Here is a 25568-nt window from a genome sequence, read left to right as displayed (position 1 = left end):
TACAAAAAAAAAATGCTTTTGAAAAGCTAATGTATAGGTTACTAAAGGTGTCTGTGGCCTGAAAAACATCAGGTATACCTGTGTTAATGGATAGATACCATCGTGTGACTAGTTGTATATTGTTGAGTTTTAGGTTCTTTCCAAATATATTTCTTTATGAACAACAATGGTGAACATTGATTTATTCATTTCTGCTGACTCTCCTTAGGACTAGAATTAACTGAGTTTTACCTTTTAGGGTATGTCCGGACATCCAAAGATTTTTTGTGTACTGCCATTGTAATTCTTTCCAATTAACCCTGATGTACCATGGGATTTTGGCCTCTACAAATGACTGAATTTGTGGTTTTGAAACTGGAGAAGTGTTTGCTAGGTAGAGCAGGAGACTCTGTGTCACCTTTGGATAGTAAATCTTCACTTCAGAGAATGGATCAGACACATTTGTGTGCTCTCTTTTTTATCCACTGTTATGATGTGGAAAGGAGGATATAAAGTTGTGACATTAGAGAGAATGTCTTCTTTCTAGTATGAAGTAAAATATGGATTATATTCTGAGAATTTAGTGCAGTATGAATTCTGGTCAGCTTTCACTTTTTTTTATCACTTCATAAATGATAAAACCTTCCAGAAAATTTGGTTATCAATGGTCCCTGTATTTTTGTTAGAGGAACAGCCACATATTGTCTCTCAAGTCCTCAAATCAAACCCACATGGAAGTGGAGAAGAAAGGGAGAGCCTCTGGTGCCAGTGGACACCATCAAACTGCCCTCTACACAACGTGCCAGACAATTTGCAGGAGAAGTTGCTGTCCCTTATTCTTACTTGTGCAGCCTTGGGATGGAGTCACAGTAGAAACTTGACTTAGCTGTGAAGTCTCTTTAGGGAGGCAGCTGTGGATTTGTTCTGCCTTATTTTATCTGCCTCTAGGAATTGATTCTTAATCCTACTGGAGGGTAGCGTGTGCTCTCTATTCAAGCTGTTTTAGTCATTCTGAATCAAGAGCACTGTGTAGTATGCTTTTATAGGCTTGTTAGGGGTTATTTGTTCCTTTCTAGCTTTTCCTATTAAAAACAAAAATGAATGTTTTCCCCACCTCATTGTTCTGGAATGTCACTTTGTTCATGAATGTAGTTTAAAGATTTTGCCCCATTTAAAAAATTGTTTATTTCAAAAGACTTTATTTAGTTATTCATGAGAGACCAAGAGAGGTAGAGACATAGGCAGAGGGAGAAGCAGGCTCCCTGCGGGGAACCTGATGTGGGACTTCATCCCAGGAGTCCAGGATCATGACCTGAGCGAAAGGCAGACACTCAACCACTGAGCCATCTCGGTGCCCCCTTTTAAAAATAATTTAAAGATGTTTGTGTATAATGGCCAGAAATCCTAAATTGTGAATAGTAAATTCTTGGTCTGGTTCTTTAGCTACAGTCACAGGTTTTGTTACTCTGGCATGTGTGGCTTCCATTCCCATTGTTATTTTTTATCTATTTCATGCTCCACCTCCAGCCAGTACATTTGCTGTTAGGCTTTACTGGAAGGATAAAGAGAATAGGGCCTCCTCTGTTCAGAAATCAGTTTGCAGAAGTTGAAATACTGTAGTTCTGTTTATATCCCCTGACCAGAGTTTAGTCATATATAAAACCAACTATGAGGGAAGTTGAGAAATGGGGTCTTTATTCTAAGGGGCCATAGGCCCTGCTAGACATATGATGTTCAGTTATTAAGGAAGAAGGGGAGAATGAATGTTATGCTCAGCTGGCAGTCTCTGCACAGAGACTAAAACACAAGTACAACTAAAATTATTGCAGACATTTGTTACTTGTTTCCATATCTGGCTCTGATATTAGAATGGTGAACTTGTCAAGAGAAGGACAGTATTTTTATTCATCTGAGTGTCTCTGACACTAGCTGGTATGTAGCTGGTGCCCAGTAAGTCTGTGTGTGAATGTTTTAGGACTTTATGATTCTGTTTCTTGTAGAATATATTTATCTTCATTTTTATTTAGCTTTAATGTAATCTTGACAGGATTTGCCTGTTACTACTTCAGTTAAAATGGAGAAGTCTAATTTTTTCCTCTAAGTTCTGATTCATTTCATCTCAGCAGATGTTCAAAACATGATTTTTACAAGGTACAAATTACAAAAAGCAAAAGTCTCATTAAGTGTTATATTGGCCCAGAGCAGCTGCACTCATTTTTTGAAGTGTGTTGTGTATAGTTTCGGGTAGAAAGCATCCAGAGCATCTTATGGCTCAAACAATAAACTAAATCTCTCATTTCATTTTGGGAATCAAGAGGCATTTAGATATTTTAAATACTGCTTCCCTTGCGTAGATCTTTGCTAATTTTGATAATAAAAGTGACAGGTGGTGGATGGCAGATTACCAGACAAGATCTCACCTACTCCCCCCTACCCCCCCCCCCCAATAGAATACTTTTTAGCCTGAGAATGATGTAGATGTTCTATAGCAAAATCAGCACATGTAGAATCCTAAGGAGATAGATCATTGGAAATCATTAGATAGGTGGAATTTTGTCCCCCAAATGACATTTTATAATTCACAGTGGGCTGAAGATCTGTAATGAAAATTTGAGATCTTTTTTTTTTTAAGATGATATTTTAGAGCAGTTTTAGGTTTATAACAAATTTTTTTTAAAGATTTTATTTTATTTTATTTTTTTATATTTTTTTATGATAGTCACAGAGAGAGAGAGAGAGAGAGAGGCAGAGACACAGGCAGAGGGAGAAGCAGGCTCCATGCACTGGGAGCCCGACGTGGGATTCGATCCCGGGTCTCCAGGATCGCGCCCTGGGCCAAAGGCAGGCGCTAAACCACTGCGCCACCCAGGGATCCCGAAAATTTGAGATCTTAATATTTATTCAGTCACGTGAAATTGACTAGAAGTTTTAAATTATTCTTAAAATATCTTTAGTCTTTGACTTTGATTTTAAAATAAGCACCTGACCAAACAACAGTAACAACAACAACAAAAACCCAAATTAAAACAGTAATGATTTAGGGTGAGAGGGAAGAGGTACGGATACAAGAAGAGAGTCAGGAAATAGGTTTTATTTGCCCTTAGAAGTTTATATAAATCATGTAAACTATACAAATTGTATAAAGCAGATAATTAAGTTTAAGGCCTGGAACAGTCTTTGAATAAGCTAGTAGAATTTAATGGGGTATATTAGATACTCAGCAATAGTATTAGTGGCACATTGATGAACTGGTAACATAAGAACACGATCCTGTGTATCTATAATTTTGTGCAAGGCATTTTGTGGAGGTGAGGTTAGGGCAAGATACAAAAGTAGACAGGATTCTAGTCCTTGATCCTTCATTTTATAGGGAGAAATTACACTTATTTGAGCAATGTCATCTGTTAGTAATAGGAAGTGAGTGGGCCAGTGCTAACTGAAGAGGATGGACTAAGTTGGTGATACTGGGGAAGACTCAAAGGACCATGAAGACCTTGATTTAGGTCCTGGAGTTTGGGCAAAATTGCAGTAGGACCAGGTAGAGGCAGAGCATCTCTGTTAGGGGCAATAGCATGAGGAATTTCATGGAAAGGGGCATGATATGGGTATAGAAGATTCATGGCCCAGTTGAGTAGATGTAAATAGCACACTGAAAAAGGGAACGAAAAGGGTAGCTTGCAAAAAAGTAATGGAAAACTTCTCTTACTTTTGTGTTAATTGCAATATATCAGCCTATGACTCTTGGTTATAGTTTTGGGGCAGCAAATTCTGGATGCTTGCCTTATTCTTATTTGGGTCTTGATTTGGTAAGTTTCTTTTAAGGTGCCTTTTTGCATGCCTGTTTCTCCTTGAAGCATCTCTCACACAGCTGTGTGGATGCTTAGGTGAAAGACTAAATCACTCAAGAAGAGAAATCACTCATGGGATTGTTGTGTTGTCTGGTAAATAAAACTCAGAGGTAAATTTCTGTTAAACAGAATATCAGACTCAGAAGCAATTCAGTACAGTATTTAATAATATGTGTCATGTATCTTGTTTGTATATCTAAATCCATATGTTAAGTTTAGCCTACTTTTAATAAATCTCAATGTTGACATTGTGATTTATTTGAAATACATAAGAACATTGTCTAATAGTAAAAAATATGGAAAGCAGGAAATTTTAATCTTCAGTTTTGCTAGCTAAAAAAAAAATCCATATTAATTGAACATCTGTCTGTTCAGACTGATAACTAAGCTTTCATTTTCCCAGCCTTCAGTTATGCTTAAGTCCTAATTCTTTCTGAAAAGTTCGTAATAAATATTTGAAGGGGTAGAACTATTCTTTGAGTATATACATTAGTCTTACAAGAAAGGCTTACAAGATATAGATGCCTATAAAGTAAAAAAAAATAATTGGTGTGGGAAATTCTGTAGCTTGGTGCTTGAACTGTGGAACAGTTGTTTTTACAAAATTGAGAACTGCAGACTACAATTAACTGTCATTAATTTCAGTGAATAGAAATATGTTCCATTTACTGTACAATCAGGAGCCAGGCTTGAATGAGTTTAAATAGATGAAATCTAAATTATCCTGACAGTCCATTAAACACTAGCTGAAAACCCGTAAAGAAAATGGATTCACTATGATACCAGTTTATAATAAAATCATTTGCCAAATAAGAATTATAGCCCAGGCATTGTGAATTCTCTTGTGTATTTCCAGTGAGCACTGCAAATTGGTTGAACCATTTATTGTAAAGCCCAAGTTCCCAGTGCATTGTTTTCTGAGTAGGAGCCAGTGGTGTTGCTTGAAATCTGCTCTGCAGAGTGTGACACCAGAAGATCAGACCTAGTGATTTGTTTGTTGTCAGTCATATGCAGAGAGCGGAATCTTCACTGCAGCCTGTCGCTGGTTATTTTTTCTTATGGTTACTGGACAGAGTGTTCCTAGAAGTGTTTGAACTCTGTCAATGTTGGTGTCCTAAGTATACATATTTAGCCATGTTCAGTTGTAATGATTGCGTGAGAACCTACTGTTTTCATAAGCATTCAGTCATTCTCTATTTAATAGGGATTTTATAGCAGAATTTAGTTTTTCAGAGGACCCACTGGTTTGGGAATTGGGTTGTTACCCACCTTCTCAAGCACTAGAAAGATAGGTACAGTGGGGTAGCAAGGGTGAGAGTAGGCTGGAAATTCCCCTCCCCCATGTCTCTAATACCCTAACATGTTTTGCTTCCATAAGGCAGATGGCCACCAATGATTTTTAAAAAAATCTTCCCCTGCACGCTAGATTCTGTGTGTTCTCTCTCTCTCTCTCTCTTTTAAAGATTTTATTTATTTATTCATGAGAGATACGGAGAGAGAGAGAGAGGCAGAGATACAGGCAGAGAGAGAAGCAGGCTCCCTGCGCAGAGCCTGATGTGGGACTAGATCCCAGGACTCCGGGATCACAACCTGAGCTGAAGGCAGGTTCTGCTCAACCACTGAGCCACCCAGGTACCCAACAAGGAGGGCTTTTTAAGGAACATTTGCAGAAGGAAATGGTGGTGAGAGTGCTTTAGACACTCTACTTGAGTAAGAGTGCCAACCCAGGGTCAGTACCTTAGCGTATTCATGTAACTGCTAAAATTGCTGCTGCTGGCAGTCTAGAATTTTCAAATCTATGTAGCATATGATTGATTTAGAAGGGGGTGGGGTCTGACTGCAGCAGTTATTCTAAAACGCCAGCATCACTTTTTCCAGGTTCGAAAGAAGACTGTTTTGGATCAGTCTTTAAGCTTTTGATATCCTAGAAGATTTTTCTGACTTCTAGAGGACTAAAAGGAAAAGGTGGGAAATTGAAACAGTCTCTTTCAGTTTGTTATGATCTGTTCCCCCCAGACTCCCAGCTGGTTTTTCTCATCATTTAATTTCCTGTTAGCAGTGAGGATAAAGATAGATGAGTATTTGCTGGAAATATAAAGTGTTCTGTCTTTAGATAAAAACCTATGCTAGCTTGGTAGTTGGAAATCTGTAGACATTGGAATATGCAGGATTTAATTTTTATGAAGTTTAAAAAGGAAGGGACTAAGCGTCTGTTACCTGAGATTTTTTTTTTCCCCATGGACTTTAGAATCTTTAAGATGTTGCAGGTCAGTTTTGGTGACAGTTTTCAGGCTCAGAATTCAGGATAAAAGTAAGCACTAGAGGATTCACTTAACGAGGTGCTGTTTTCCTGATTTTTATTTCTTTTTCCCTTTTTAGTTCTCCAATGTTCCTAGCCGATGTGGGTATCCCTTCCCCACAAAAGAATCTGGTAGAAAACTAAAAGTAGATCGTCCTGCAATTGAATTATTTCTTAAAGAAGTATTTATTAGCAAACAACATTCTTTATGTTCACATTGATAGTACACAGCAGCGTTCTCAATAGGATCTCATATAACTGCTTTTCTGTTTTTACATTTTTGTTCAGGTCAGTTGCTCCTTGTATACTTTTTGAATGTTTACTCTGGAATGTAGTGTATTGTGATAGAGGCGAGGAACTGTGATAAATTTGACTGTTGTACAGATGGGGAAACTGTTGTACAGGTGAGAGGCTCCCCCGTTGTGAAGCCATGCACTGTGGATTGGGATTCAGTGTTGTTTTACACATGCCTCATGTGGCTACATACCTTTTTGCATGTTGGACATTTGGAAATACCCATATTAACTGGTGAGACACTTGTGGACTTTTGATTCTGTAACATTAGACCAGTTGGCTGTTAACTCACTGAATGGTTCCATGTCCAGGGTGGAGGAATCCTGTGTAAGAGAAATGGAACACGAAGGACAGAGCAGTTCTGAGAGTCAATCTTCTTGTCCACCACTGTGGCACGCTGTGTGTTTCTGGGAAATGCATTTGTGAGAAAGTCTGTTCATGCATGCTTTTTCTTTTTTTAAACAAGTAGAAGGTTTTATTTTTCTTCTTAAAAGGTTTTATTTTATTCATGAGAGACACACAGAGAGAAGCAGAGACATAGGCAGAGGGAGACATGAGCTCCATAGGGAGCCTGCTGGGGGACTTGATCCTGGGACTCCGGGATGGTGACCTGAGTCAAAGCAGATGTTCAACCACTGAGCCACCCAGGTGTTCAAGTAGAAGGTTTTCCATTGGAAATTATGTTAGCGTGGCACTGCCATGCCTTGCAAAGGGATGAGAAGATATTTCAAAGATTAAGATCAAAGATTAAGATATTTTAAAGATTAAGATATTTCAAAGATTAAATTACAGAGCTCAGCACAGACTGAGCATTGCTGCACATTGTGACCATGGCTATAATGCTGGGCTCACAGCACTACTTGCTCAATTAGTTGATGAAGTAAGTGTCCACTGTGCTCCGGGCGGAGGCTGTCAGGAAGGATGCTGACAGGTTCTTTGTGTTTCAGGCTGACAAACTGCCTGATGCTTGAGGCTGGGGTTTTTACCCTTGAGAGGACCATGCTCTTGCTCTATTTACATAAACCTGCTGATTTGCTGAGGATTGAAAAGCAGAGAAGGGCTTTCTCTGCCTTGAGAATCGGCCTTCATGTTTTGGCTTACTTCTTTCCCTAGCTTAGCAAACGCTCTGTTGTTTGCAGATGGTACAATAGATTCTTGGACACAAAGCTATGTTTAGGTTGTGAGATACAGCCAGAAACGCCCCTGTTCAGTATCATTGCACGGATCACGGATACAGTATTTGAGGTCACTTAATCGTGTCATCATTCCCTGGCAGAGGCTTGGTGTTAGAGAGCAAGTCTCAATCTACACGCATGGTTTTATTTCCAGACATCCCTAGTAAAGAAAAAAATAAATTACCATGTATTGTTTGGAATAATTGATATCTATAGTAATAGCCTCACTCATTTCTCTGGCATATTTCAGGCTTGCTGATTTTAAGATTAAAAAAAATATATATTTGCCCTGTAGCAGCCGTTTGCTCAATCTGGTAAATAGGCATTTTCATATGGGTAATTTTGAAAATGTGCAGTATGCACTTACTTAATGGATTGCATCAGTTTTGCTCAGTTTTTTTTTTTTTTTTTCAGAACTGGTAGCAGTGTAATAAAAAGGCTGGCTTTCTTTTCATTCTTTTCTTTCTTAGAAAAAAGGTGTCTTTATTACTTATGTTGGCTATAGGAGATTTTCAGGTTGAGGATCATTGATCCAACTGACTGAAACCAATTTTATAACAGGCTTCAGACAATCTATGCACTTATAAATTGCATGAAAATTCTTGCCAAATCATTTTGGCTTTAAAAGATTACTGGGCATATATTCCTACTGAGATTTTAACATTGGTCTTTACTTATGTGTGTTCATCTTTCCATTGCCAAATTAAACCACTTTATTTTTGTGCTCACTTAAACATCTATATGAAGTTATTTTCTTAAATAGCTGTTTAATTAATGAGACAAGAGGGAAATATTTTCTATGAGTTTTTGGCCTTATTTAACCTTGTTTTGAAAATCATTAAGAATAATGATAAGTAGATTTTTTTCCTGTGAGACTTGAATTACAAATTGTTCCTTAGGATGTAGTCTCTTTCAATTGGATCACCCTAATTTTTTTAAGAAAAGATGTTATTTTAAAGATTTTATTTTTATTTATTTATTCATGAGAGACACACAGAGAGAGGCAGAGGCATAGGCAGAAGGAGAAACAGGCTCCATGCAGGGAGTCCGATGTGAGATTCCATCCTTGGACTCTGGGATCATGTCCTGAGCCGAAGGCACATGCTCTCAACCGCTGAGCTACCCACGCATCCCAAATAAAATACTTAAAAAAAAAATTAAAAATTTTGTCATTTAATTATGAAATGAGCTTATCTTTTTCATGTATAAGTTTCCAGATACTGATAGAGATTATTTGATACAGTGACCTGTTTTACAGATTATTAGTTATGTAATAGTCTCACATATCAATTAGTCATGTAATTAGTCTCATATCAATTTGGATCAATTTGGTTTGGCATTGTAGCTTTTTAAACAAAAAGAGGTGACTTTGTATCTATTTTTTAAATTGATTTTATTTATTTGAATGAGAGAGAGCATGCACACACAAACAGTGGGAAGCAGCAGAGGGAGAGGTAGAAGCAGACTCCCTGCTGAGTAGGGAACCCCATGTGGGACTCAATCCCAGGACCCTGAGATCATGACCTGAGCTGAAGGCAGATGCTTAATTGACTGAGCCACCCAGTGCCCCTGACTTTTTCTTTCTTTAAAGATTTATTTATTTATTTATGATAGAGCGAGCGAGCGAGCGAGTGAGAGAGAGGCAGAGAGGCGGAGACACAGGAGGAGGGAGAAGCAGGCTCCATGCCGGGAGCCCAACATGGGACTCCATCCCGGGACTCCAGGATTGCGCCCTGGGCCAAAGGCAGGCACTAAACCCTGAGCCACCCAGGGATCCCCTGACTTTTTATTTCTTAACAAGACATTAATAAGTAAATGTGCTAATGCCACCTATTAGGTTTAAGGATCTTTTTCACACTGCCTTATTCCTCATGGCAACTTTCCTCAGGCCAACAGATTTGAGTCTGTCTTCAAGACTGCCAGGAAGCGTTTAGGCCCAGGGTACCAGGAGTTGCTCTCCACATCCCAGTATAGTCCTTTCTTCCCTTGTCTAAGAGAGTTACATCCATTGTATATTTGCAGATGAATGTAACTTTGTAATGAGAAATGAAAGAGTATAGATTTTCCTTTTCTGGAAAGCTTTTTTGTATACAAGTTAATAGCTACTTTAAGTCTCTGAGTTAGAAGGTTCATAGTTATGATTTTGTGGATTATGAAAGTATGTGTAAAGCTTTTTTATTTTTATTTATTTTTTTTAAATAAGCATTTTAAAAAAAAATTTATTTATTCAGAGAGAGAGAGAGAGAGAGAGACTGAGAGGCAGAGACACAGGCAAAGGGAGAAGCGGGCTCCATGCAGGGAGCCAGACCCGGGACTCCATCCTGGGTCTCCAGGATCAGACCCCGGGCTGCAGGCGGCGCTAAACCGCTGTGCCACCGGGGGTGCCCGTAAAGCTTTTTTTAAAAAAAAGATTTTATTTATTCATGAGAGACACACACAGAGACAGAGACACAGGCAGAGGGAGAAGCAGACTCCACGCAGGGAGCCCGATATGGGACTTGATCCTGGTATCCCGGGATCATGCCCTGAGCCAAAGGCAGATGCTCAATTGCTGAGCCAGCCAGGTGTCCCACGTAAAGCTTTTTTTTTAAGAAAGGGGATGTTGCCATTTCTTTACAGAGGAGCCATGAGAATTTACTGCCCTTGAAGCTAACTTATTATAAAGTAGGTGCCAGTGGAATGAAGGAGTAAAGAGGGCTTGGCATGGACAATGTAGTGGAATTTTGGATACTGTAGCCCAGTGGAGATTGAGATGTATGCAGGACCAGACCATTGTATGCACCACATTTTAGTCCCATGAACTTTAAGGAAGTGGAAGTCCTAAGTTAGGAAGTGACTCATTCGTGTTGAAGTCAGTATAGCTCGGTATGACAGTGTTATGAGATTTAGAAGATAAGGTTTTCTATAGGAGGTGATCGGGAAGAAGAGGGCCTATCAACTGTGATTTGTATGCAGGTTGAGTGAGACAGGTAAATAATTGATACCTAGAGATTTGAGATACTTGTACTGGGTACTTCAGGGATTGGGGCACAGAAATTAAGTTTGTTTAATTTGCAAATTTGTGTTCCAAAATTGTGCAAGTTGGAACTGGAGTTTTTTATCTAGGGAATATTTTTACTTGAATACCAAATTAGGGATACGAAGACAAATATCTACCAAACTAGGGAGAGTTCTCTTGTTCCTTAAGATGATTGGCATGTTAATGGATGTTGTCTGAATGTTAAGTAGAGTTATATAGCATCCTGGACCCTGGAATAAAGTAGAAAGTCCAGTCAGCAGTTTATTCTTGAGCTGCTATTGTACATGGATTCAGAGATTGAATCTTTGTTGTTGAGTCTATATCTGAGTAGAGAATTCAGTTGGGACATTCTGGATGCCTAGATAATTGGCATTCATATTTCTTCTTTTTCTGGAATGATTTTGGGCTACAGAAATCCCGACGTTTTTCAGAAAGTTTCTTGGAAAGAGGTGTTCTTGGTGAGGGCTTTCTTCATCATCTATCTCTTAGTGCGTCAGCTAGTGCCTGTGGTGGTACTGGAGTGTCCACTGGATGGATGGCTCCAGATTTCTGTCCTTTTCTTTTTCTTGGCTCTGCATATGTAACATAAGGCAGTAGAGGAATCTGCTTGTATTTTTAAGCATCTGAGTTATCCTGAGATACACTCATTATGAAGGGTCATGAGGAGGGATAAAACAAATGGCATTTTGAATGTGGGTATTATGTTCATTATCCCTTGAAAATTTGATTGACTGCAGATGCCTTTAGTTCTCAGTAAATAATACATAGAGGATCTTATCCTAAACTTTATAATCATCTTGGGTTGCCCTGTGGGGAGTGTTAAAGTCCATTTATAGCCAGCCACTGCTTCCCTTAAAATCATTGCTTCTTTTTAAAAAAAAAAAAAAAAAAAAAAAAGGTATCTTAACCTGCCATTTTAAAGAGCAGCCCTTTAGACTACAGCTATTGAGAGCATCAGAAATAATTATCCAACCATTGCCATGTCAAATATAATTTAAGAAAGTGCTCTTATTCCCTTGAGGAAAGTGTAGTTTGGTTTATTGCATCCCACTTCTGATTGGATGTCTTGGTTTTATTTATAATTAGAAAATAAAACATGTTTAGGTTGAAGTTTAATAGTAAGTTATCCACAACAGATTAGATTTCTTTCTGTTTCTTGGCTTAGGTGGAAAGGTGATTATAATAGCATGTTCAAGCTAGTCTTCTTTTACATCTTTCATTTATTTCCTCACAAATTACTGAAAATAAAGAAGCACTTGGCAAAGTCATTTCTCTTTGTGAAGACATGGGAGCTTCTCTCTGAATAAGACATTCAAGATTTTGTCTTGTGTAGCTGCAATCAAATAATTCCCTTAATTGAAATTTCCTCATCAACATATAGTTAATCCCATGGGATTTCTCTCTCGTCTTCAGGCACCCTGGAAGCAATAATTGAGGCTTTATCAGGTTCTTTAAATTATCAGAAAAGTGGTCAGTAAGAACCCAAGGGCTGTCTCTCTAGCATAAAATTAATTGTACTTTTATAATACATCTTTGAAAAATTTTTTTCTATTAAAGATATGTGCTTTGTCATTTGTTTATTTATGCAATGGCTTTATAGGCCCTGTCTTTGTTCCCTTAATGGTAAATACCATTGTTTTAAAATTTCTTTTTCTTTTAAAGACTGTGTGTATATCGAGAGTCGGAGGCCAAACACGCCGTATTTCATCTGTAGCATTCAAGACTTCAAACTGGTAAGCATTTTTTAATGTGCTTTTGATTTTCCTCTGTGCCTTCTCTCTTTCCAGTTCCATTGGCTGTCTCTCTTGATTATTTCTTCATGATTCTGGACTTGATAACCAGGTCACCTCTGAATACTGACTGCCTGGCAGCCATAGCATGTGTAAGGCAGTTACCAGTTCTATCTTTTTGGTTTTGTAACACTTGGAGTTTTAAAGCTTGTACTGTGAACAGTGTTCCCAAAGTTTTCATTTCTTGAGTAGCTGTTTTGACAATAATTTTAGAGATTTTCTTGAGTTTCTGAAGTAGTTTGTTTCTTCTCAGCCATTTTGAAGACCCTGAAGTAAATTTGGGAATTGGTGGTGAGTTGGAAAAAAAGAATATAAATGTAGCAGAGACTAGTTTTTGGTGGCAGCTATTCATTTCTTTAGAGGTTTTAGTGAGTATGGAGTGTATCTGGGGGTCATCTGGTGGTGGAGGTTGGGGGAAGGACTCTGGCATGGGGATGGCATGTCTATAGTACTTTCTCATTACAAACCTTCCCCAAGTTTAGAGGTGCTGATATGGCCCATTAGCCAGTCTCTAGGTTTTAGACTAATGGTTCCCATACTGGGGGCTTTGGATCCCTGGATATCTATAGAGAATTTTACAAAGGACTGAAAATAAACATTCTCAGTTGAAAATATGCCTCACATGTGTTTGTACAACTACTTTTCAAATATATTAATATGCTGGCGTGATTTTTAAAAATCACTTTATTTAATAACAATACAGAGTTAAGAATCAGTGTATTATGTATTTTCCTCAAACAACTGATACATGAAATACTAGCAGAGTATTATCATTGGGGGATCTTTTGAAACATTAAAAAGGGATCCTTGTACTTGAAGGTTGTGAACCACTATCTACCTTCTTAGGTATAGAGAAATCCTAATTCTGTAGCTCTGTAGAGGTATGTTTCAGTATCTGTGAATGCTGTTATTTCCAAAACTTTTTGTAACTTGACAGTATTTATATTCTCACACTTTGTATGTGATACTTCAGTCTAAAGAAAGGTAATGAGGTAATGTAGTGTGGAGAGATCTTTAACACTGTGTCTCCTTTGTTTCTTAATATTTTTGATGACCCCAAATACCCAATTAGTAAATTCCAACTTAGCTGGTTAAAAAATTGCATGTCATTTATTTTTTATTAAAGTTTTGTTGCATAAGTAACACAGGCTTACTGTTTTGTTTTTTTTTAAAAAAAGTCAAATGTGCCCTTTACTTATAAGATTTATTTCTTCTTGGTAGGCTTCTTTTAACTTCCCTGCTTGTTTTATAAGGAGGCCTTGCAGTTCAATTTTGTAAATCAAATGCTTTCTTTCAGATTTTATGTCAATATGAAGTTTTACCATTTTTCGAGGTCTTTGCTATTTATTCTGTATTTCCTTCCAAAGATTTTTTTTGTGCAGATGCTGTATTGACATCTGAAAATCTGGGCAGTGGTCTCATTTCCTGATGATTTTTCTTTTGCTTGTGGCCATTGCTACTGCTCTGTCCCTGCTCATCCTCTTTGTGTGTGATTTTTTTTAAACCAAATGTAATACCAGTACACCATGGAAAAGATATAGTTGTGAAACAAAATTACAAAGTTTTTTTTTAACTTATTAGATTCAGACCCCATTTTTTTTTTTTTTTTTTTTTTTTTACAATTTTAGCACATTAACAGGTGCCTTCATGTTTGAACAGCGTCTCTTATGAAATGCTGATTACAATCTGATAGTTGCTGTTTGGGGCAGAGGTTCCTGCTGAGTTACAGTAATTGCTCAGAGTATTAACAGCAATAAAAGCTTGAAGCTTCTGTTGTTAGTATGGGTCTGGTACAACACATTAAAGCTGTCTGCAAAAACAGTATGGGAAATGGGCACAGTATGTAAGTTGCACACTGCTATGCCTCATGTTTTTCTTTGAGTTCTATGTTCAGCACATACTCATAGTTGTTGTGCAAGAATAACTGAGATGATAAAATACTTATTCCTAGAAGGAACGTCGTTATTGTGTGGATATCCACTTTCTTCTTCCCTTGGTTTGCAATTCTATTATGAAAAGATAATGTAATAGATGAGAATAATCATAGCTCTTTTTTCCTTCAGCTTATCCAGGCTATAAGGGGAAAAGATGAAAAGAAGGAAATATGCTTTGTTTCTCTGCAAGATTTTAAAAAGAAGAAATTGGAGTTGGTTTTGCCCACAGAAAATACCATGCATGGCAAGTGGAGCACTGGAAAACAAAAACCTAATAGCTTTGAAATGTTGATTAATTATGTATTTTATCTTTTTAAGCTTTTTTTGGTTTGGGGTTGTAACTGAAGGATGTGTTCTTTTGTTTACACCATGAATTAGAATGAACTCTTTTACCATGATGACTTTTTGAACATATGGTATATTTGGGACTGTTAAAAGAACTGGGCAAATGACCTTATGGTACATATTAGGTAAGATTACAGTGTTAGACACAGTGGAAGTTAAGGAACTAAGAAGTGGTCATAAGGAAATATCTGTGACCAGTAACCAAAACTAGCATAATGCCAATTTGTTGAACTTAGGACTCTGGGTAACATTTCAGGGACTAGTTCTGTGAGAGATAAGCAAGGTCTTAGGATTGTATGTGGGGACCTGGGTTGTCTTCTAGGCTCTGCTACTATATCCCATAGAGCCGGGAGTCTGTGATATGGAACATAGTTGTCTCTATGTGCAGGATTACATTAAACCCGGCAAACTGTTAAACAGTGTCCCCTTTCAGTCTCAAATGTGTTCTGTGGTCATCTTGCCTATGGGGATGGGATCCATGGTTTCTGCTTTGTTAACATTTAACCATCAAAATGCATAAGGTTACTATCACCCTATATTGGTAGATCTATTTAGAGCCCCCACTTTCACAGGGATAGGTGGAAGCTATTGACAGTGCAAAGTAATTGAGTTCTTAGCAGAACTGAGGCTACTTTTGAAAGTAGCATTTTCAAGGGAAGCAAATTATGTGTTCTGTTAGGAAGCTTTCATCCTCTTGGGGAGTGTTAATTTGGTTGGGCTTATTTATAGACTAGGAGACCAAACTGGATTTGTTTGACTATAATGACAGAAGTTTCTGTGAAACAAGTAGTAAAAGCAGCGGCTTGAGACAGTAGAGGTAAGGTGGAATTATGGTTAGTGTATGCTTAGAAGTAGGAATAGGCTGGGATCGTCAGTTAAATAAGGCAGCTTTGCACTTTAGGTTTCTTGAACTAATATATAATAAGGCAGCTGGCAAAATCTTTAGTTCTTTGAAAGAATAGTAATGTGGAATGGCCATCTATGATCTTTGTGGCCTTGCTTGAAAAGATTGAGAGGCTGAAGCAGTTAGCTGAGAGGCAAAGCCAGAAGGATGAATCAAGAGTCGCCTCAATGCAGTGAGGGTTGGCAGGTGTAAACAGGTCACAAGCAAGCTGACATGATAGGACAGGAAGGCAGGGAGAACAGAGGATCCAAGCAACTGTGCAGAGAGCAGTAGAAGGCCAATGGGAACGAGTGTGCCTTCCCCCTGAGCTCTTGGGAGGCCTTAGCTAGTAAAGGCTTCTTGTCTCAGGCCAGCTTGAGTGGGTCTCCATTAATTAACTGAAAGAGCCTGGGATAACATCTTCAACTCTTCCTTTGGCTGCACTCCCTTAGCTTTCCTAGGTCATGTGTGACCTAGTTTGCTTTCAGAGTTTGTTCCTGAGTGAGTCGGTAGCACCAAGGAGCATGATAATACTGAGTGCAGTGAGGAATGTTTTTTCAGTTGTGATTGGTGCCTTTGATGGGCATTTAGCAGAAGCCTACTCTGTGTGCTTCTGTGGGTGCAGTGCCTTGAAGGAGACTGTAGTCTTTGAGAGAAAGTTCTTCCCTCAGTGACCTTAGAATTGGACAGGCAGCTGTGGCAGCCCTGGATGCCAGTCCTCTCTGGAGAGCACTCTGAGTGGGATTAATGTGAAGGAATCTGTTTGCCTTTGGTCCCCAAAGAAAGATTTCCTTCTTGCTTTTACTAAAAAACAATAAAATTCCATTTTTATAGAAATCCAGGTCTTTAGCATAATAGAGTTAACTTGCTATCTAGAAATAATTGTAAGTTCTGAAAATGCTTCATAAGATTGTTTAGTAATTTTCTTGCAATAGAACACCGAGGAGTACCTGGTCTGCCTCTGATAGACCATATTTAATTCTTCACTCACAGATAAGTAATTGAAGCCATTCCTTTTAATATTCTATGTAGGCATTCTGTGTGGATTCCTGATGAGTTCCTATCATTCATACAATAGAAAAAAAGTAGAGTTTTGGTTTCCTAGAGTTATATACTTATTGATTCTTTAACTGTTGTATGAAATGAATTTCCAGGTAGCATATGTAATTATTACAAATATTATTTTGAGCAAATACCATTGATTCACCTTGACTCCTATTTGGTTTATTACAAGTGGAAAAGTTGTCCTTGACATTAAACCTGGTTTAGAGATTCCCTGAAGTCGGGGATATGTCATTAGGGATATTGTGGTATTTTTAATCTACTGTTTAAGGCTCATTGAGTTAGGCTCATTGACTCTGCATGGATGAGTGCGCTTTTGTATCATTTATGTCCCTGATGGCATCCATTCTAAGTGTCCATTGTCAATGTGGGGTAGCTGAGGCTACATAGCACTAGTTACCTTGGAGAAGACTCATCTCCAAAACTGCAATGAATGTGGGGGCCATGTCATTCAAGCTTTAACACCGTCTTCTTTGTTTTGTTGCCATATGTGAGCAGTCGGGGGAGGAACATTTGGAATTTCTGATTTCTGGTCTGTATCTATAATCCTTCACTAAAACTTGATTGCCACAGTACAATAGAGGGGCTGCAGAGAAATTAGCTTCAGCACAGCTTCCACGCATCATTGATGTTGCCCTCTCTACACCACATCAAGTTTCTTAGAAGTAGATTAAAAGCAAGAAGCTGCTTTTCTGTCTTTAAAATGAAAACTTACTGAGGATAAGTAATTTTATCTTTTCATTTTTGTTAGAGACCTAAACCTAGATACTGATGGAGGATACAGGATACTTATTTAACATGCACTCTGTGCACATATCTATGTATACACACAATGAGTTTGTCATTTATGCATCATATGCCACAATTATTTAATTCCACCTTAGCTGCTGTGACCACTTAGCACAGAATGTATGGTGTATAGATAATCAGAAGTGGGCATTCATTTTAATGTTAGGTAAATCTTGTATTAAAAACTTTTCCGAAAAAAAAAAAAAAAACTTTTCCGGGGGTAGGACGGGAGGTCTACATTAGTGTGAGTGTGGCTAATTCAGAATTTGAGGTGTTAACTTGGGGGACTGAGAGGAGGGATGGTAGAGTGCATGTATTGGGAGTTTGACTTTGACATCAGCTGGTCTGTTCTTCAGTTGCTGTCTTTAATGACCTTGGGCAAGACACTTAACCCTCTTAACCTTGTTTTATACCTATGAGGTTGGGGTATAAATAAAGCACCTCCTTGTAGGTAGGTGGTTTTTAGATGAAAAGATCAAGCCTACAGAGTGGGTATATAGTGCTTGGGCCATGGAATGACATGGTTGTGATATCGATGTTTCATTGGTGTTCTGGTAGACACCATGCCTGTGTTATTCATTGATGTATACTGTGTGCTTAGCTCATTGCCTGGCCCATATAAGATCCACAATAAATGTTTATTGAATATTGAATAAAATAACATTTTACTGGAAAAATTCATTGCATAAGGTTTAAAAAAAACTTTAGTAGTAATTTGATATGATGCATTAACTACAAATTAACCTGTTTATTAAACAAACCAAAAGGACTTGTTTCTTTACCTTTAGTTTACAATGTGTAGTATTTTGGTTAGCTTGCAGTGTGTAGTATTTTATATTTAAATAATTATTCTTTAAATATATTAAAACTTCATTTCTTATTTCCTTCAGGAAATTTACATGAGTGTAGCCAAAATCCCAAAGTCATAACATTTAATTTTAAGGCATTAAAACCTATTTTGAATTTTCAATAGTACTGACTTTTAGCAAAGATAAATGAGGGCTTGGTCTACAGGTAAACATTCCTGAGAAGGCCACGCTGCTAGGAAGAATGCCTTATGATGTGATGGTTCATTTTTGTGTGAAAGGTGGCTTTTTTCTCATCTTCTTAGAGTTCCTCAAGTTAGGCCTGCCGAAGTGAGCATTACCTTCCATACTTCCTTTTTCTCATAGTTCATTCCCTACGAAAAGGTCAGTACCATGCTTTTACAGCCTTGCGACTTGGGAGTGTTGGATACTGAAGTGAAGCCCATGAAGTTTATTATCAACTCTTTGTAGTCTGTAATCAGGTGTTACTTAGAGACATGCTGGAATGTACAGCTGAAATCATTCTTCCAACAGAATTGTTCCTTTCTGCTAGTTTAGTTGTTCTCACCTGCTAATAGTGTGTCACTGTTATACCACTCTTCTGATTTCTAAGTCAAGAAAAGGTGCACATTCTTGATTTGGTGCTAGAGTATTCTTTTGGCAGCCACATCTTTTTTTCCTCCCTTCATTTTAAGTAAAGGCCATGGTTGCTTAGTTGCTATCTATAAGCATGATAATAAACTATAATGGGGTATTAGACTTACTCCATGCTATTTGTTTGGAGTAAGTCATCAATAATAAATGTATGTGCAGAAACGAAATGTCCTTTTCACATGTAAATTTGAAGTTTATAATTTTATTTAATCCTTTACAAAGCAAGAGGGGGTGAAAGCCCCAAGTTTAATGGACAAGGTGGTGTTTAGATACTCCTCCTGCCAGTTATGGGGCAATCATGTTGAAAGTTATTGTGAATCACCATTGCCTTTTTGCATGATACGAATGTCAACTTATAAATGGAGGGATGGTATTCATGTAAGTGAAAAATCACAGTGAGGCTTTGGGAATAAATAATCTAAGAGCATCTTATTGGCCCCATTTACTCAGCTTCTCAGCAGGCTGTTTTCACTCATGACTGACAGTCATTATAGGCCACGTGGGATTTAAAGTTTTAATGGTTCACAATTACTGTGAAGTTGGGTAATTCATTTCCTCCTGGTTTATTTGGATTTTAGAACTAAGAAAGCACTGAAAGAGTTTTGCTTAATTATACTGTTGTATAAAATACGTGTCAAAAATGTTATTTATCAAGCCTATTCTATGAGAAATGTTTTCAGTGTGGAAAACTAGGCATTCTCATCTTTCTAAAAAAGAAACCTAAGAAAGTTTGAGACAATTTGGTATTTGCAGAGAGCTGCTATGCAAGAATATTGGTAAAATCTTACTATTCAAACTTGATTCCCTAGAACGGGCATTTGTAATTTGTATGTATATGTGGATGTTTGTGTTTAAGAACTGACTCAGAATAGTCCAAGTAAAACTCATTAGAAGAATTGAAAGAAAATCAGAAACAGATACTTCTGATTCATAAATAAGAACAGTGATATGCTTTGAAATGTATTTTTTAATATGTAAAATACCTTAAAAATTACTTGAACTGCATATTTAAAATAATGCCAACATGCTTTGAAATGCTTTATTTGGTGTCTTCTTCATTTAAGACTCTTGATTTGAATGAATAAAGATTTGAGTGATCTGTTTGATGAATTCCTAGTGCAAAATATTAACCAGCAATTCCTTTTTATTGGGTGATTATGGTAAAAAAATATCAAGTATCTTGTACATTCTAGTGCATAATTGACTCTTTGATTTGGAATCTGCAGTGCTGGTACGGGAAGGCGGGGTGTGTGGTGGTGAAGGTTATGCTGCTGACAACACTTAGTGTCATTGTGTGTTGTCCCCCAGGCAGTGGGAGTCAGAGACCTGGCCACACAGGAAGTGTCCTGTGTAGCACCGAGTGTATACTCTATAGGGTGATCTGTACGGAGTATAGTCTTACTTTCTTGTGATTCGTGTTTTTGTTTATTTTAAAAGAGACATAGAAAAATAAGTAGTTAATGGAGGATATTAAAATCTTGGATCACAGGAAGTTGGTAGTGATTCAAAAGGAACTAAATGTAATAAGGCTCCCTAAAAATGGTTTAATATTAAAAAGTTTGCTTATCTGTCATTTTTAAAGAACTTTATGAATGGAGAGTCTTAAGTATCTGGATTTTATGGAGTTTTTATTAGTTTATTTAAAACCACGTGAAATTGGATTGGTTAGTTTTTTGGAAGTGTTATGTACTCTCTAGAATATTTGAAAGGGAACACACTCAAACTGTTATTTGAGGTTTTTTTTTTTTTAAAAAATGCTTACAAGGGATGGTACTGGCCTTCAAAAGTTGCTCTCTGATCTGCTGCTGCTTTTAAATGTTTTCAAAGTTCAAAAGAAAAGTAATACAGACATGTGATACATACCAGAGAACTCAGTTTGCCTCTAAAAGAAATACTTTCTCTTTTAAGCTTTATGTTTTGTACCTGTTCAGGTGGGCATTATGAGAAAATGCTCATTTGAATGGTGTCTTTCTTTTCCTCTGGTATTAAGCCTTTGTCTTTTACCTTGCCTTTAGCTTTACAAAATTAAACTGGGACTTTGAGAAAATGATAGGGTCTTTCTTTGACCCCCCAATGCCTTGAATATTTTCTTATTAAAGTATCTGTCTTATGCCTCTAGCATCTCATATTGGAAACTGTTCTGAAAGTTCAGCTTGTCCACTTGTGGTTCATTTTACAGTTGTGTTTATCTGATACCATTGCTTTTTTGTTTTCATTCTAAGCAAAGCATGCCACTGTCACTGTGCTTTGGCACTGTGTCACATCTTAACTTGGTTATTTTGGGGGCACACACCATACTGCTTTACAACAGGACCCAGTTTATAGTGTGGAGCCAGAAGGGTTGTAGGTTTGTTCCTGCTGAAATAAAGAATCAGCTCTGATTGAAACAGAGAGGCTAACTTCAGCAGTAGAACAAATTATCTGAGAGGCCATCTGCTAAAGGATGGTGCACATACCTGCTTGTGTGCTGCGTGCCCCTAGTAACCAGGGCCGGAGGGGACGTTGGGCATGCTAACTGAAAGCTCTTTTCTTTTTTAGGTCCACAACTCCCAGGCCTGCTGCAGATCTCCAACTCCTGCTTTGTGTGACCCCCCAGCATGCTCTCTGCCGGTGGCATCACAGCCACCACAACATCTTTCTGAAGCCGGGAGAGGGCCTGTAGGGGTAAGGAGAATCCCGTTTTTAAAAGCTATCAATATTTTATATCCCATAGGGTATAAAATAGGAATATTACCTCCCTCCCCAGAGCCCCTTTAAAAATGTGCTGTATTGTATGTGTTTTTAAAGGAGTAACAAGTACATGCACAGAGGAAGCAAAATACGGGACTTACCTTACCCCTCTAGGACAGTTCCAGAAGTCAGTGGGGTTTGGTGGTATAGGGTATTTGGGTGCCAGCAGAGAGCATGCTGGGCCGCTGCAAGGAGCAGGAGCTGGCAATCAGCGGCGAGTATGGATGTTGGCAACTGAAATGGGGAAAAAAAGGGGGTAAGTTTGAGTCCAAGTGTGGAATGTGCACCTCCCCAGCATCATTGGGACTCATGGCCCATGAATCTAAACATTTTGGATGCTGTCCTCTCAGGTGACGTTTTGTGTAGAATATTGCTCAGGAGTAGCTAGGCTTTTCTGCAATGCCAGATGTAGAATTAAACCCTTCTAAAGGGTTGAGTAAGGATGTAGATCTAGTGCTCTCAGCTGTGCCCTGGGTAATGTCTCTGTTACCTGGTGGTAATGATGTATGTGAGGTGAAGCAAGATGAAGTGTCTGTGGTGTTTTACTCATAGAACACAGTGCCTGGTGTTAGTGATCCGTGTGGGTTATTTGTGTCATGTATCTCACCTTTTATGAAAGTTGTATATATACCTTTCTTTTTTCCCCCTTCATAAGGATTTAATGATAACATTTTCAGAAAGACAGGTGTTTATTGTTCTGATTGACTGCTGTTAATCACTAAAGAAGTTGAAGAACTTTCTCTTGTATGTAATCTGACCGTGGGGTTCAAATGTATACTCAATTAGAAAATAACACCAGAGAATAGTCATCATGTATGCATGTGCATATTACAAGATACTGGCAATATATAATGAATTGTTCATTTGCAGTGTAGAAAAACAGTATCTTGAAAATAGAAAAAGAGAGTGCTGCAAATCAGCTCTATCACTTGGGAAAGTTTTGTGAAGGTAGGCAGATTTTGAGGAGGTGAATTTGGTTTTGGTACGTCAATGACATGTGGACAGGCAGGCTGGATTAGCCTTCCAAGTGTACATGTCTGCCTGTCCCTGTAAGCCATGTAGGCAGTGAGCCTGGTGAAGCTGGGAGTTGAGACACGACCGCAGGACATCAACGGAGAGTACAGGTTAGTGGGTCATGGGAGCAGTGTTGTAAAGGTGAGATGAAGGAAGATTTTATGTGATGGCGGAAGAGAGAATCCTTCATAGGCTTTTTTATTCCAGGCAAGCTGATTTGCAAATGCCTGCTTATTAAGAAGATTGATTGGGTAGCAGTGTGGAGTCAGGGCTGACTGCGGAAGCTGCAGTTAGGTGGCTGTCACCCATGCATAAACTGAGGAGGGCCAGGACAATGGAGATATAGGATATTAATAATCATAACAAAACTAGGAATAATCATCATAACACTTTAATGTTAAAATAGTTGCTGGTGTGATTTATCAAGAATTAGACCAGAAAAAAGGTTCACATTGTGAAATCCTTGGAATTCTTGATATAATAATTGTTCACAATGGAAGATAAAACCCAATGTGGTAGATAAAAGTCTAATTTTAATCCCTAAGAGATATACTGACCTCATTAAGGGACAGATTAGCAAAGTCCCACCTTTACTACCTCCTTCGAAAACTTCAGCCTTTACTAGTGCCATCTTATTTCTGTATGTCTCTGAAAATGATTTTATCTTTTAGGCTGGTATTTTCTCATTTTATTCTCCTTTTAGTGTGAATGTCATTGTCTATTGACTAGTCTATTGACTATTTCATTTACCACAATATTCACTAATCAGGATTTGTTGAATGGGTTTAAAATTTTGCCTATAATAACATTGCCTTTAGTAAACTTTTTGTGTTAGCATTAGTGATGATCAGTATTTATTTATTTTAGCAGTAAAAGTATTGCATTCACTGGGCATTTAAATAAGTTCATGATTGGTGGCATACTCAGATACCATTATATATAGGTTTGTGAAGATTCTGTAGTAAGATAATGAATCTTCTCTGAGTCAAGACGATGCTGCATAAAGCAAACTGTATTGATTGTTCTTTAACAACGCTTCATGCTGCCAAAGTCGTTTGAACTGGATCTGAATTGGATCCAGTTGGCACAGCTATCCCCCATGTGTGGAGCTCTCATAAATTCTGCAGGCACACAGATCTAATACAGTGCAATGAGAGAGCTGCTGGGAGAAAAAAATTGATTACAGGGTTGCAGACAATATTATTAACAGTTTTTGCCATGATACACCAGATGTCTTCCCTAATAGACTATTTTTGTTAATTTAGTTTTTATAGGGTAGTGCTGACTGCATCATAATGTAACTTTGTTCGTATATTCAGGTATATGTGATCTGTGTTTCTACACTACTGATGACATCAACTCATTTGTTAAAATTTTATAAAATTAAGTTTCACTGTTCATATTTAAAATATTTGTGCTGGAAAGGCAGCCTTTGTACTTACTACGGAAAATCTAATAGCTTGGATTTTTTTTTTTTTTTTTTTAAAGCAAAAAGTACTGTGTTTACTGGCGGTTCAGGACTAGTGAGGGAAGTGAGAAGGGGAAGAAAACATTGCCCAGATTCTCCCTAGACCAGGCAGAGATGATCCTCTCTGCCTCCAGCGGCTCCCATAATGGGTGGTTCCAATGGCAGTACTGAGACTCAATCCAAAGCTGAAAGGTACTGATATTTAAAGGAAACTTAAAATGCACGTTCATTTTTGTTGTCATGGATGCAGTTCTGCAGGCTGGAATTCTTGTTGGGGCACCTAACCCCTTCCTCACTAGGAGATCAAGGATTAGAATAATTTGTTATTTAGTCTTTTTATTTTGTAGTCCATCTTTTTGCATGTTTTAAGAACTCTGCTGAGTGACTAACACAGATAGATAAGACAGGACGTAATAGTGGGTTGAACTATTTTATTTACGTCATTTTTTTTTTTGAAAAAAATTTTGTTTTTGGTGCATTAGAGAACATGTTTTTCTTATGATGCATTCCTTTGTAACAAGAGACACATTAACTAACCTTAACACTTAGTTTTCTCACTAATAAAATGGCACAGCACTATGCTCTACCTCAAGGGTTGTTGCAAAGCATAATAATTCATTGAATTGCTTAGCATGGTAAGCATATAATAAACATTTATTAAGGATTATCTGTTGCCACATAGTTTTTCATTATACAAATTCAGGTTTTAAATAATTTATTAGTGTTGTAGACATTCTTGATCTGGGATCCATAGGCCCCTACGACTACTTGAGTTTAAGAGTCTATGAACTTCTGAAATTGATTGCAGAGTCTTATATTTATGTGAATTTTTCTGGAGAGAATTTATTCTTTTCAATCATGGATGCTAATCAGTAGATTCCTAAAATATTTTTTAAAATTTTAAATTAGGGCAGCCTGGGTGGCTCAGTGGTTTAGCACCGCCTTCAGCCCAGGGCCTGATCCTGGAGACCTGGGATTAAGTTCCACGTTGGGCTCCCTGCATGGAGCCTGCTTCTCCCTCTGCCCCCCCCCCCCCCTCTCTGTGTGTGTCTGTCATGAATAAATAAATAAAATCTTTAAAAAAATATTTTTTTAAATTAAAATTAGGAACTGTGGCTTTATACAGTCTTTGCAGTGGGTTATTTATTTATTTATTTATTTATTTATTTATTTTTTTAAAGGAGCTCTTCTTTACTTATTTATGATAGTCACAGAGAGAGAGGCAGAGACACAGGCAGAGGGAGAAGCAGGCTCCATGCACCGGGAGCCCGACGTGGGATTCGATCCCGGGTCTCCAGGATCGCGCCCTGGGCCAAAGGCAGGCGCCAAGCCGCTGCGCCACCCAGGGATCCCTGCAGTGGGTTATTTAAAATCTCAGATCAGCTAGCTGTATGTTAAGGAAGTAAACTAACATTGAGCATTTCCTTTGTGCCCAGGCATTGTGCTACTCTTTACACATAGTTTACTTTGTGATATTTA

The 25568-nt window shown here is 37.9% G+C and overlaps 1 protein-coding gene across 11 annotated transcripts in view; it reads left to right on the top strand.

Annotated features, from left to right (window-relative positions):
• RERE (arginine-glutamic acid dipeptide repeats) overlaps positions 1–25568 on the top strand; it is a 403339-nt gene that overhangs the window by 168115 nt on the left and 209656 nt on the right. For 7 of the 11 annotated variants that reach the window (XM_026005078.2, XM_072731205.1, XM_026005075.2 and 4 more), the window contains 2 exons: positions 12277–12347; positions 21416–21541. In XM_026005078.2, coding sequence (XP_025860863.1) covers positions 12277–12347; positions 21416–21541 — 197 coding nt within the window. The remainder of the gene's footprint in view (positions 1–12276; positions 12348–21415; positions 21542–25568) is intronic. The other 4 variants (XM_072731211.1, XM_026005079.2, XM_072731212.1 and 1 more) reach the window with 1 other exon arrangement.

The sequence above is a fragment of the Vulpes vulpes genome, chromosome 12 (genome assembly GCF_048418805.1).
Source record: "Vulpes vulpes isolate BD-2025 chromosome 12, VulVul3, whole genome shotgun sequence".
Taxonomy (NCBI): domain Eukaryota; kingdom Metazoa; phylum Chordata; class Mammalia; order Carnivora; family Canidae; genus Vulpes; species Vulpes vulpes.
The sequence above is the reverse complement of the archived record's forward strand: the minus strand, read 5'-3'. Positions and strand labels throughout refer to the sequence as shown.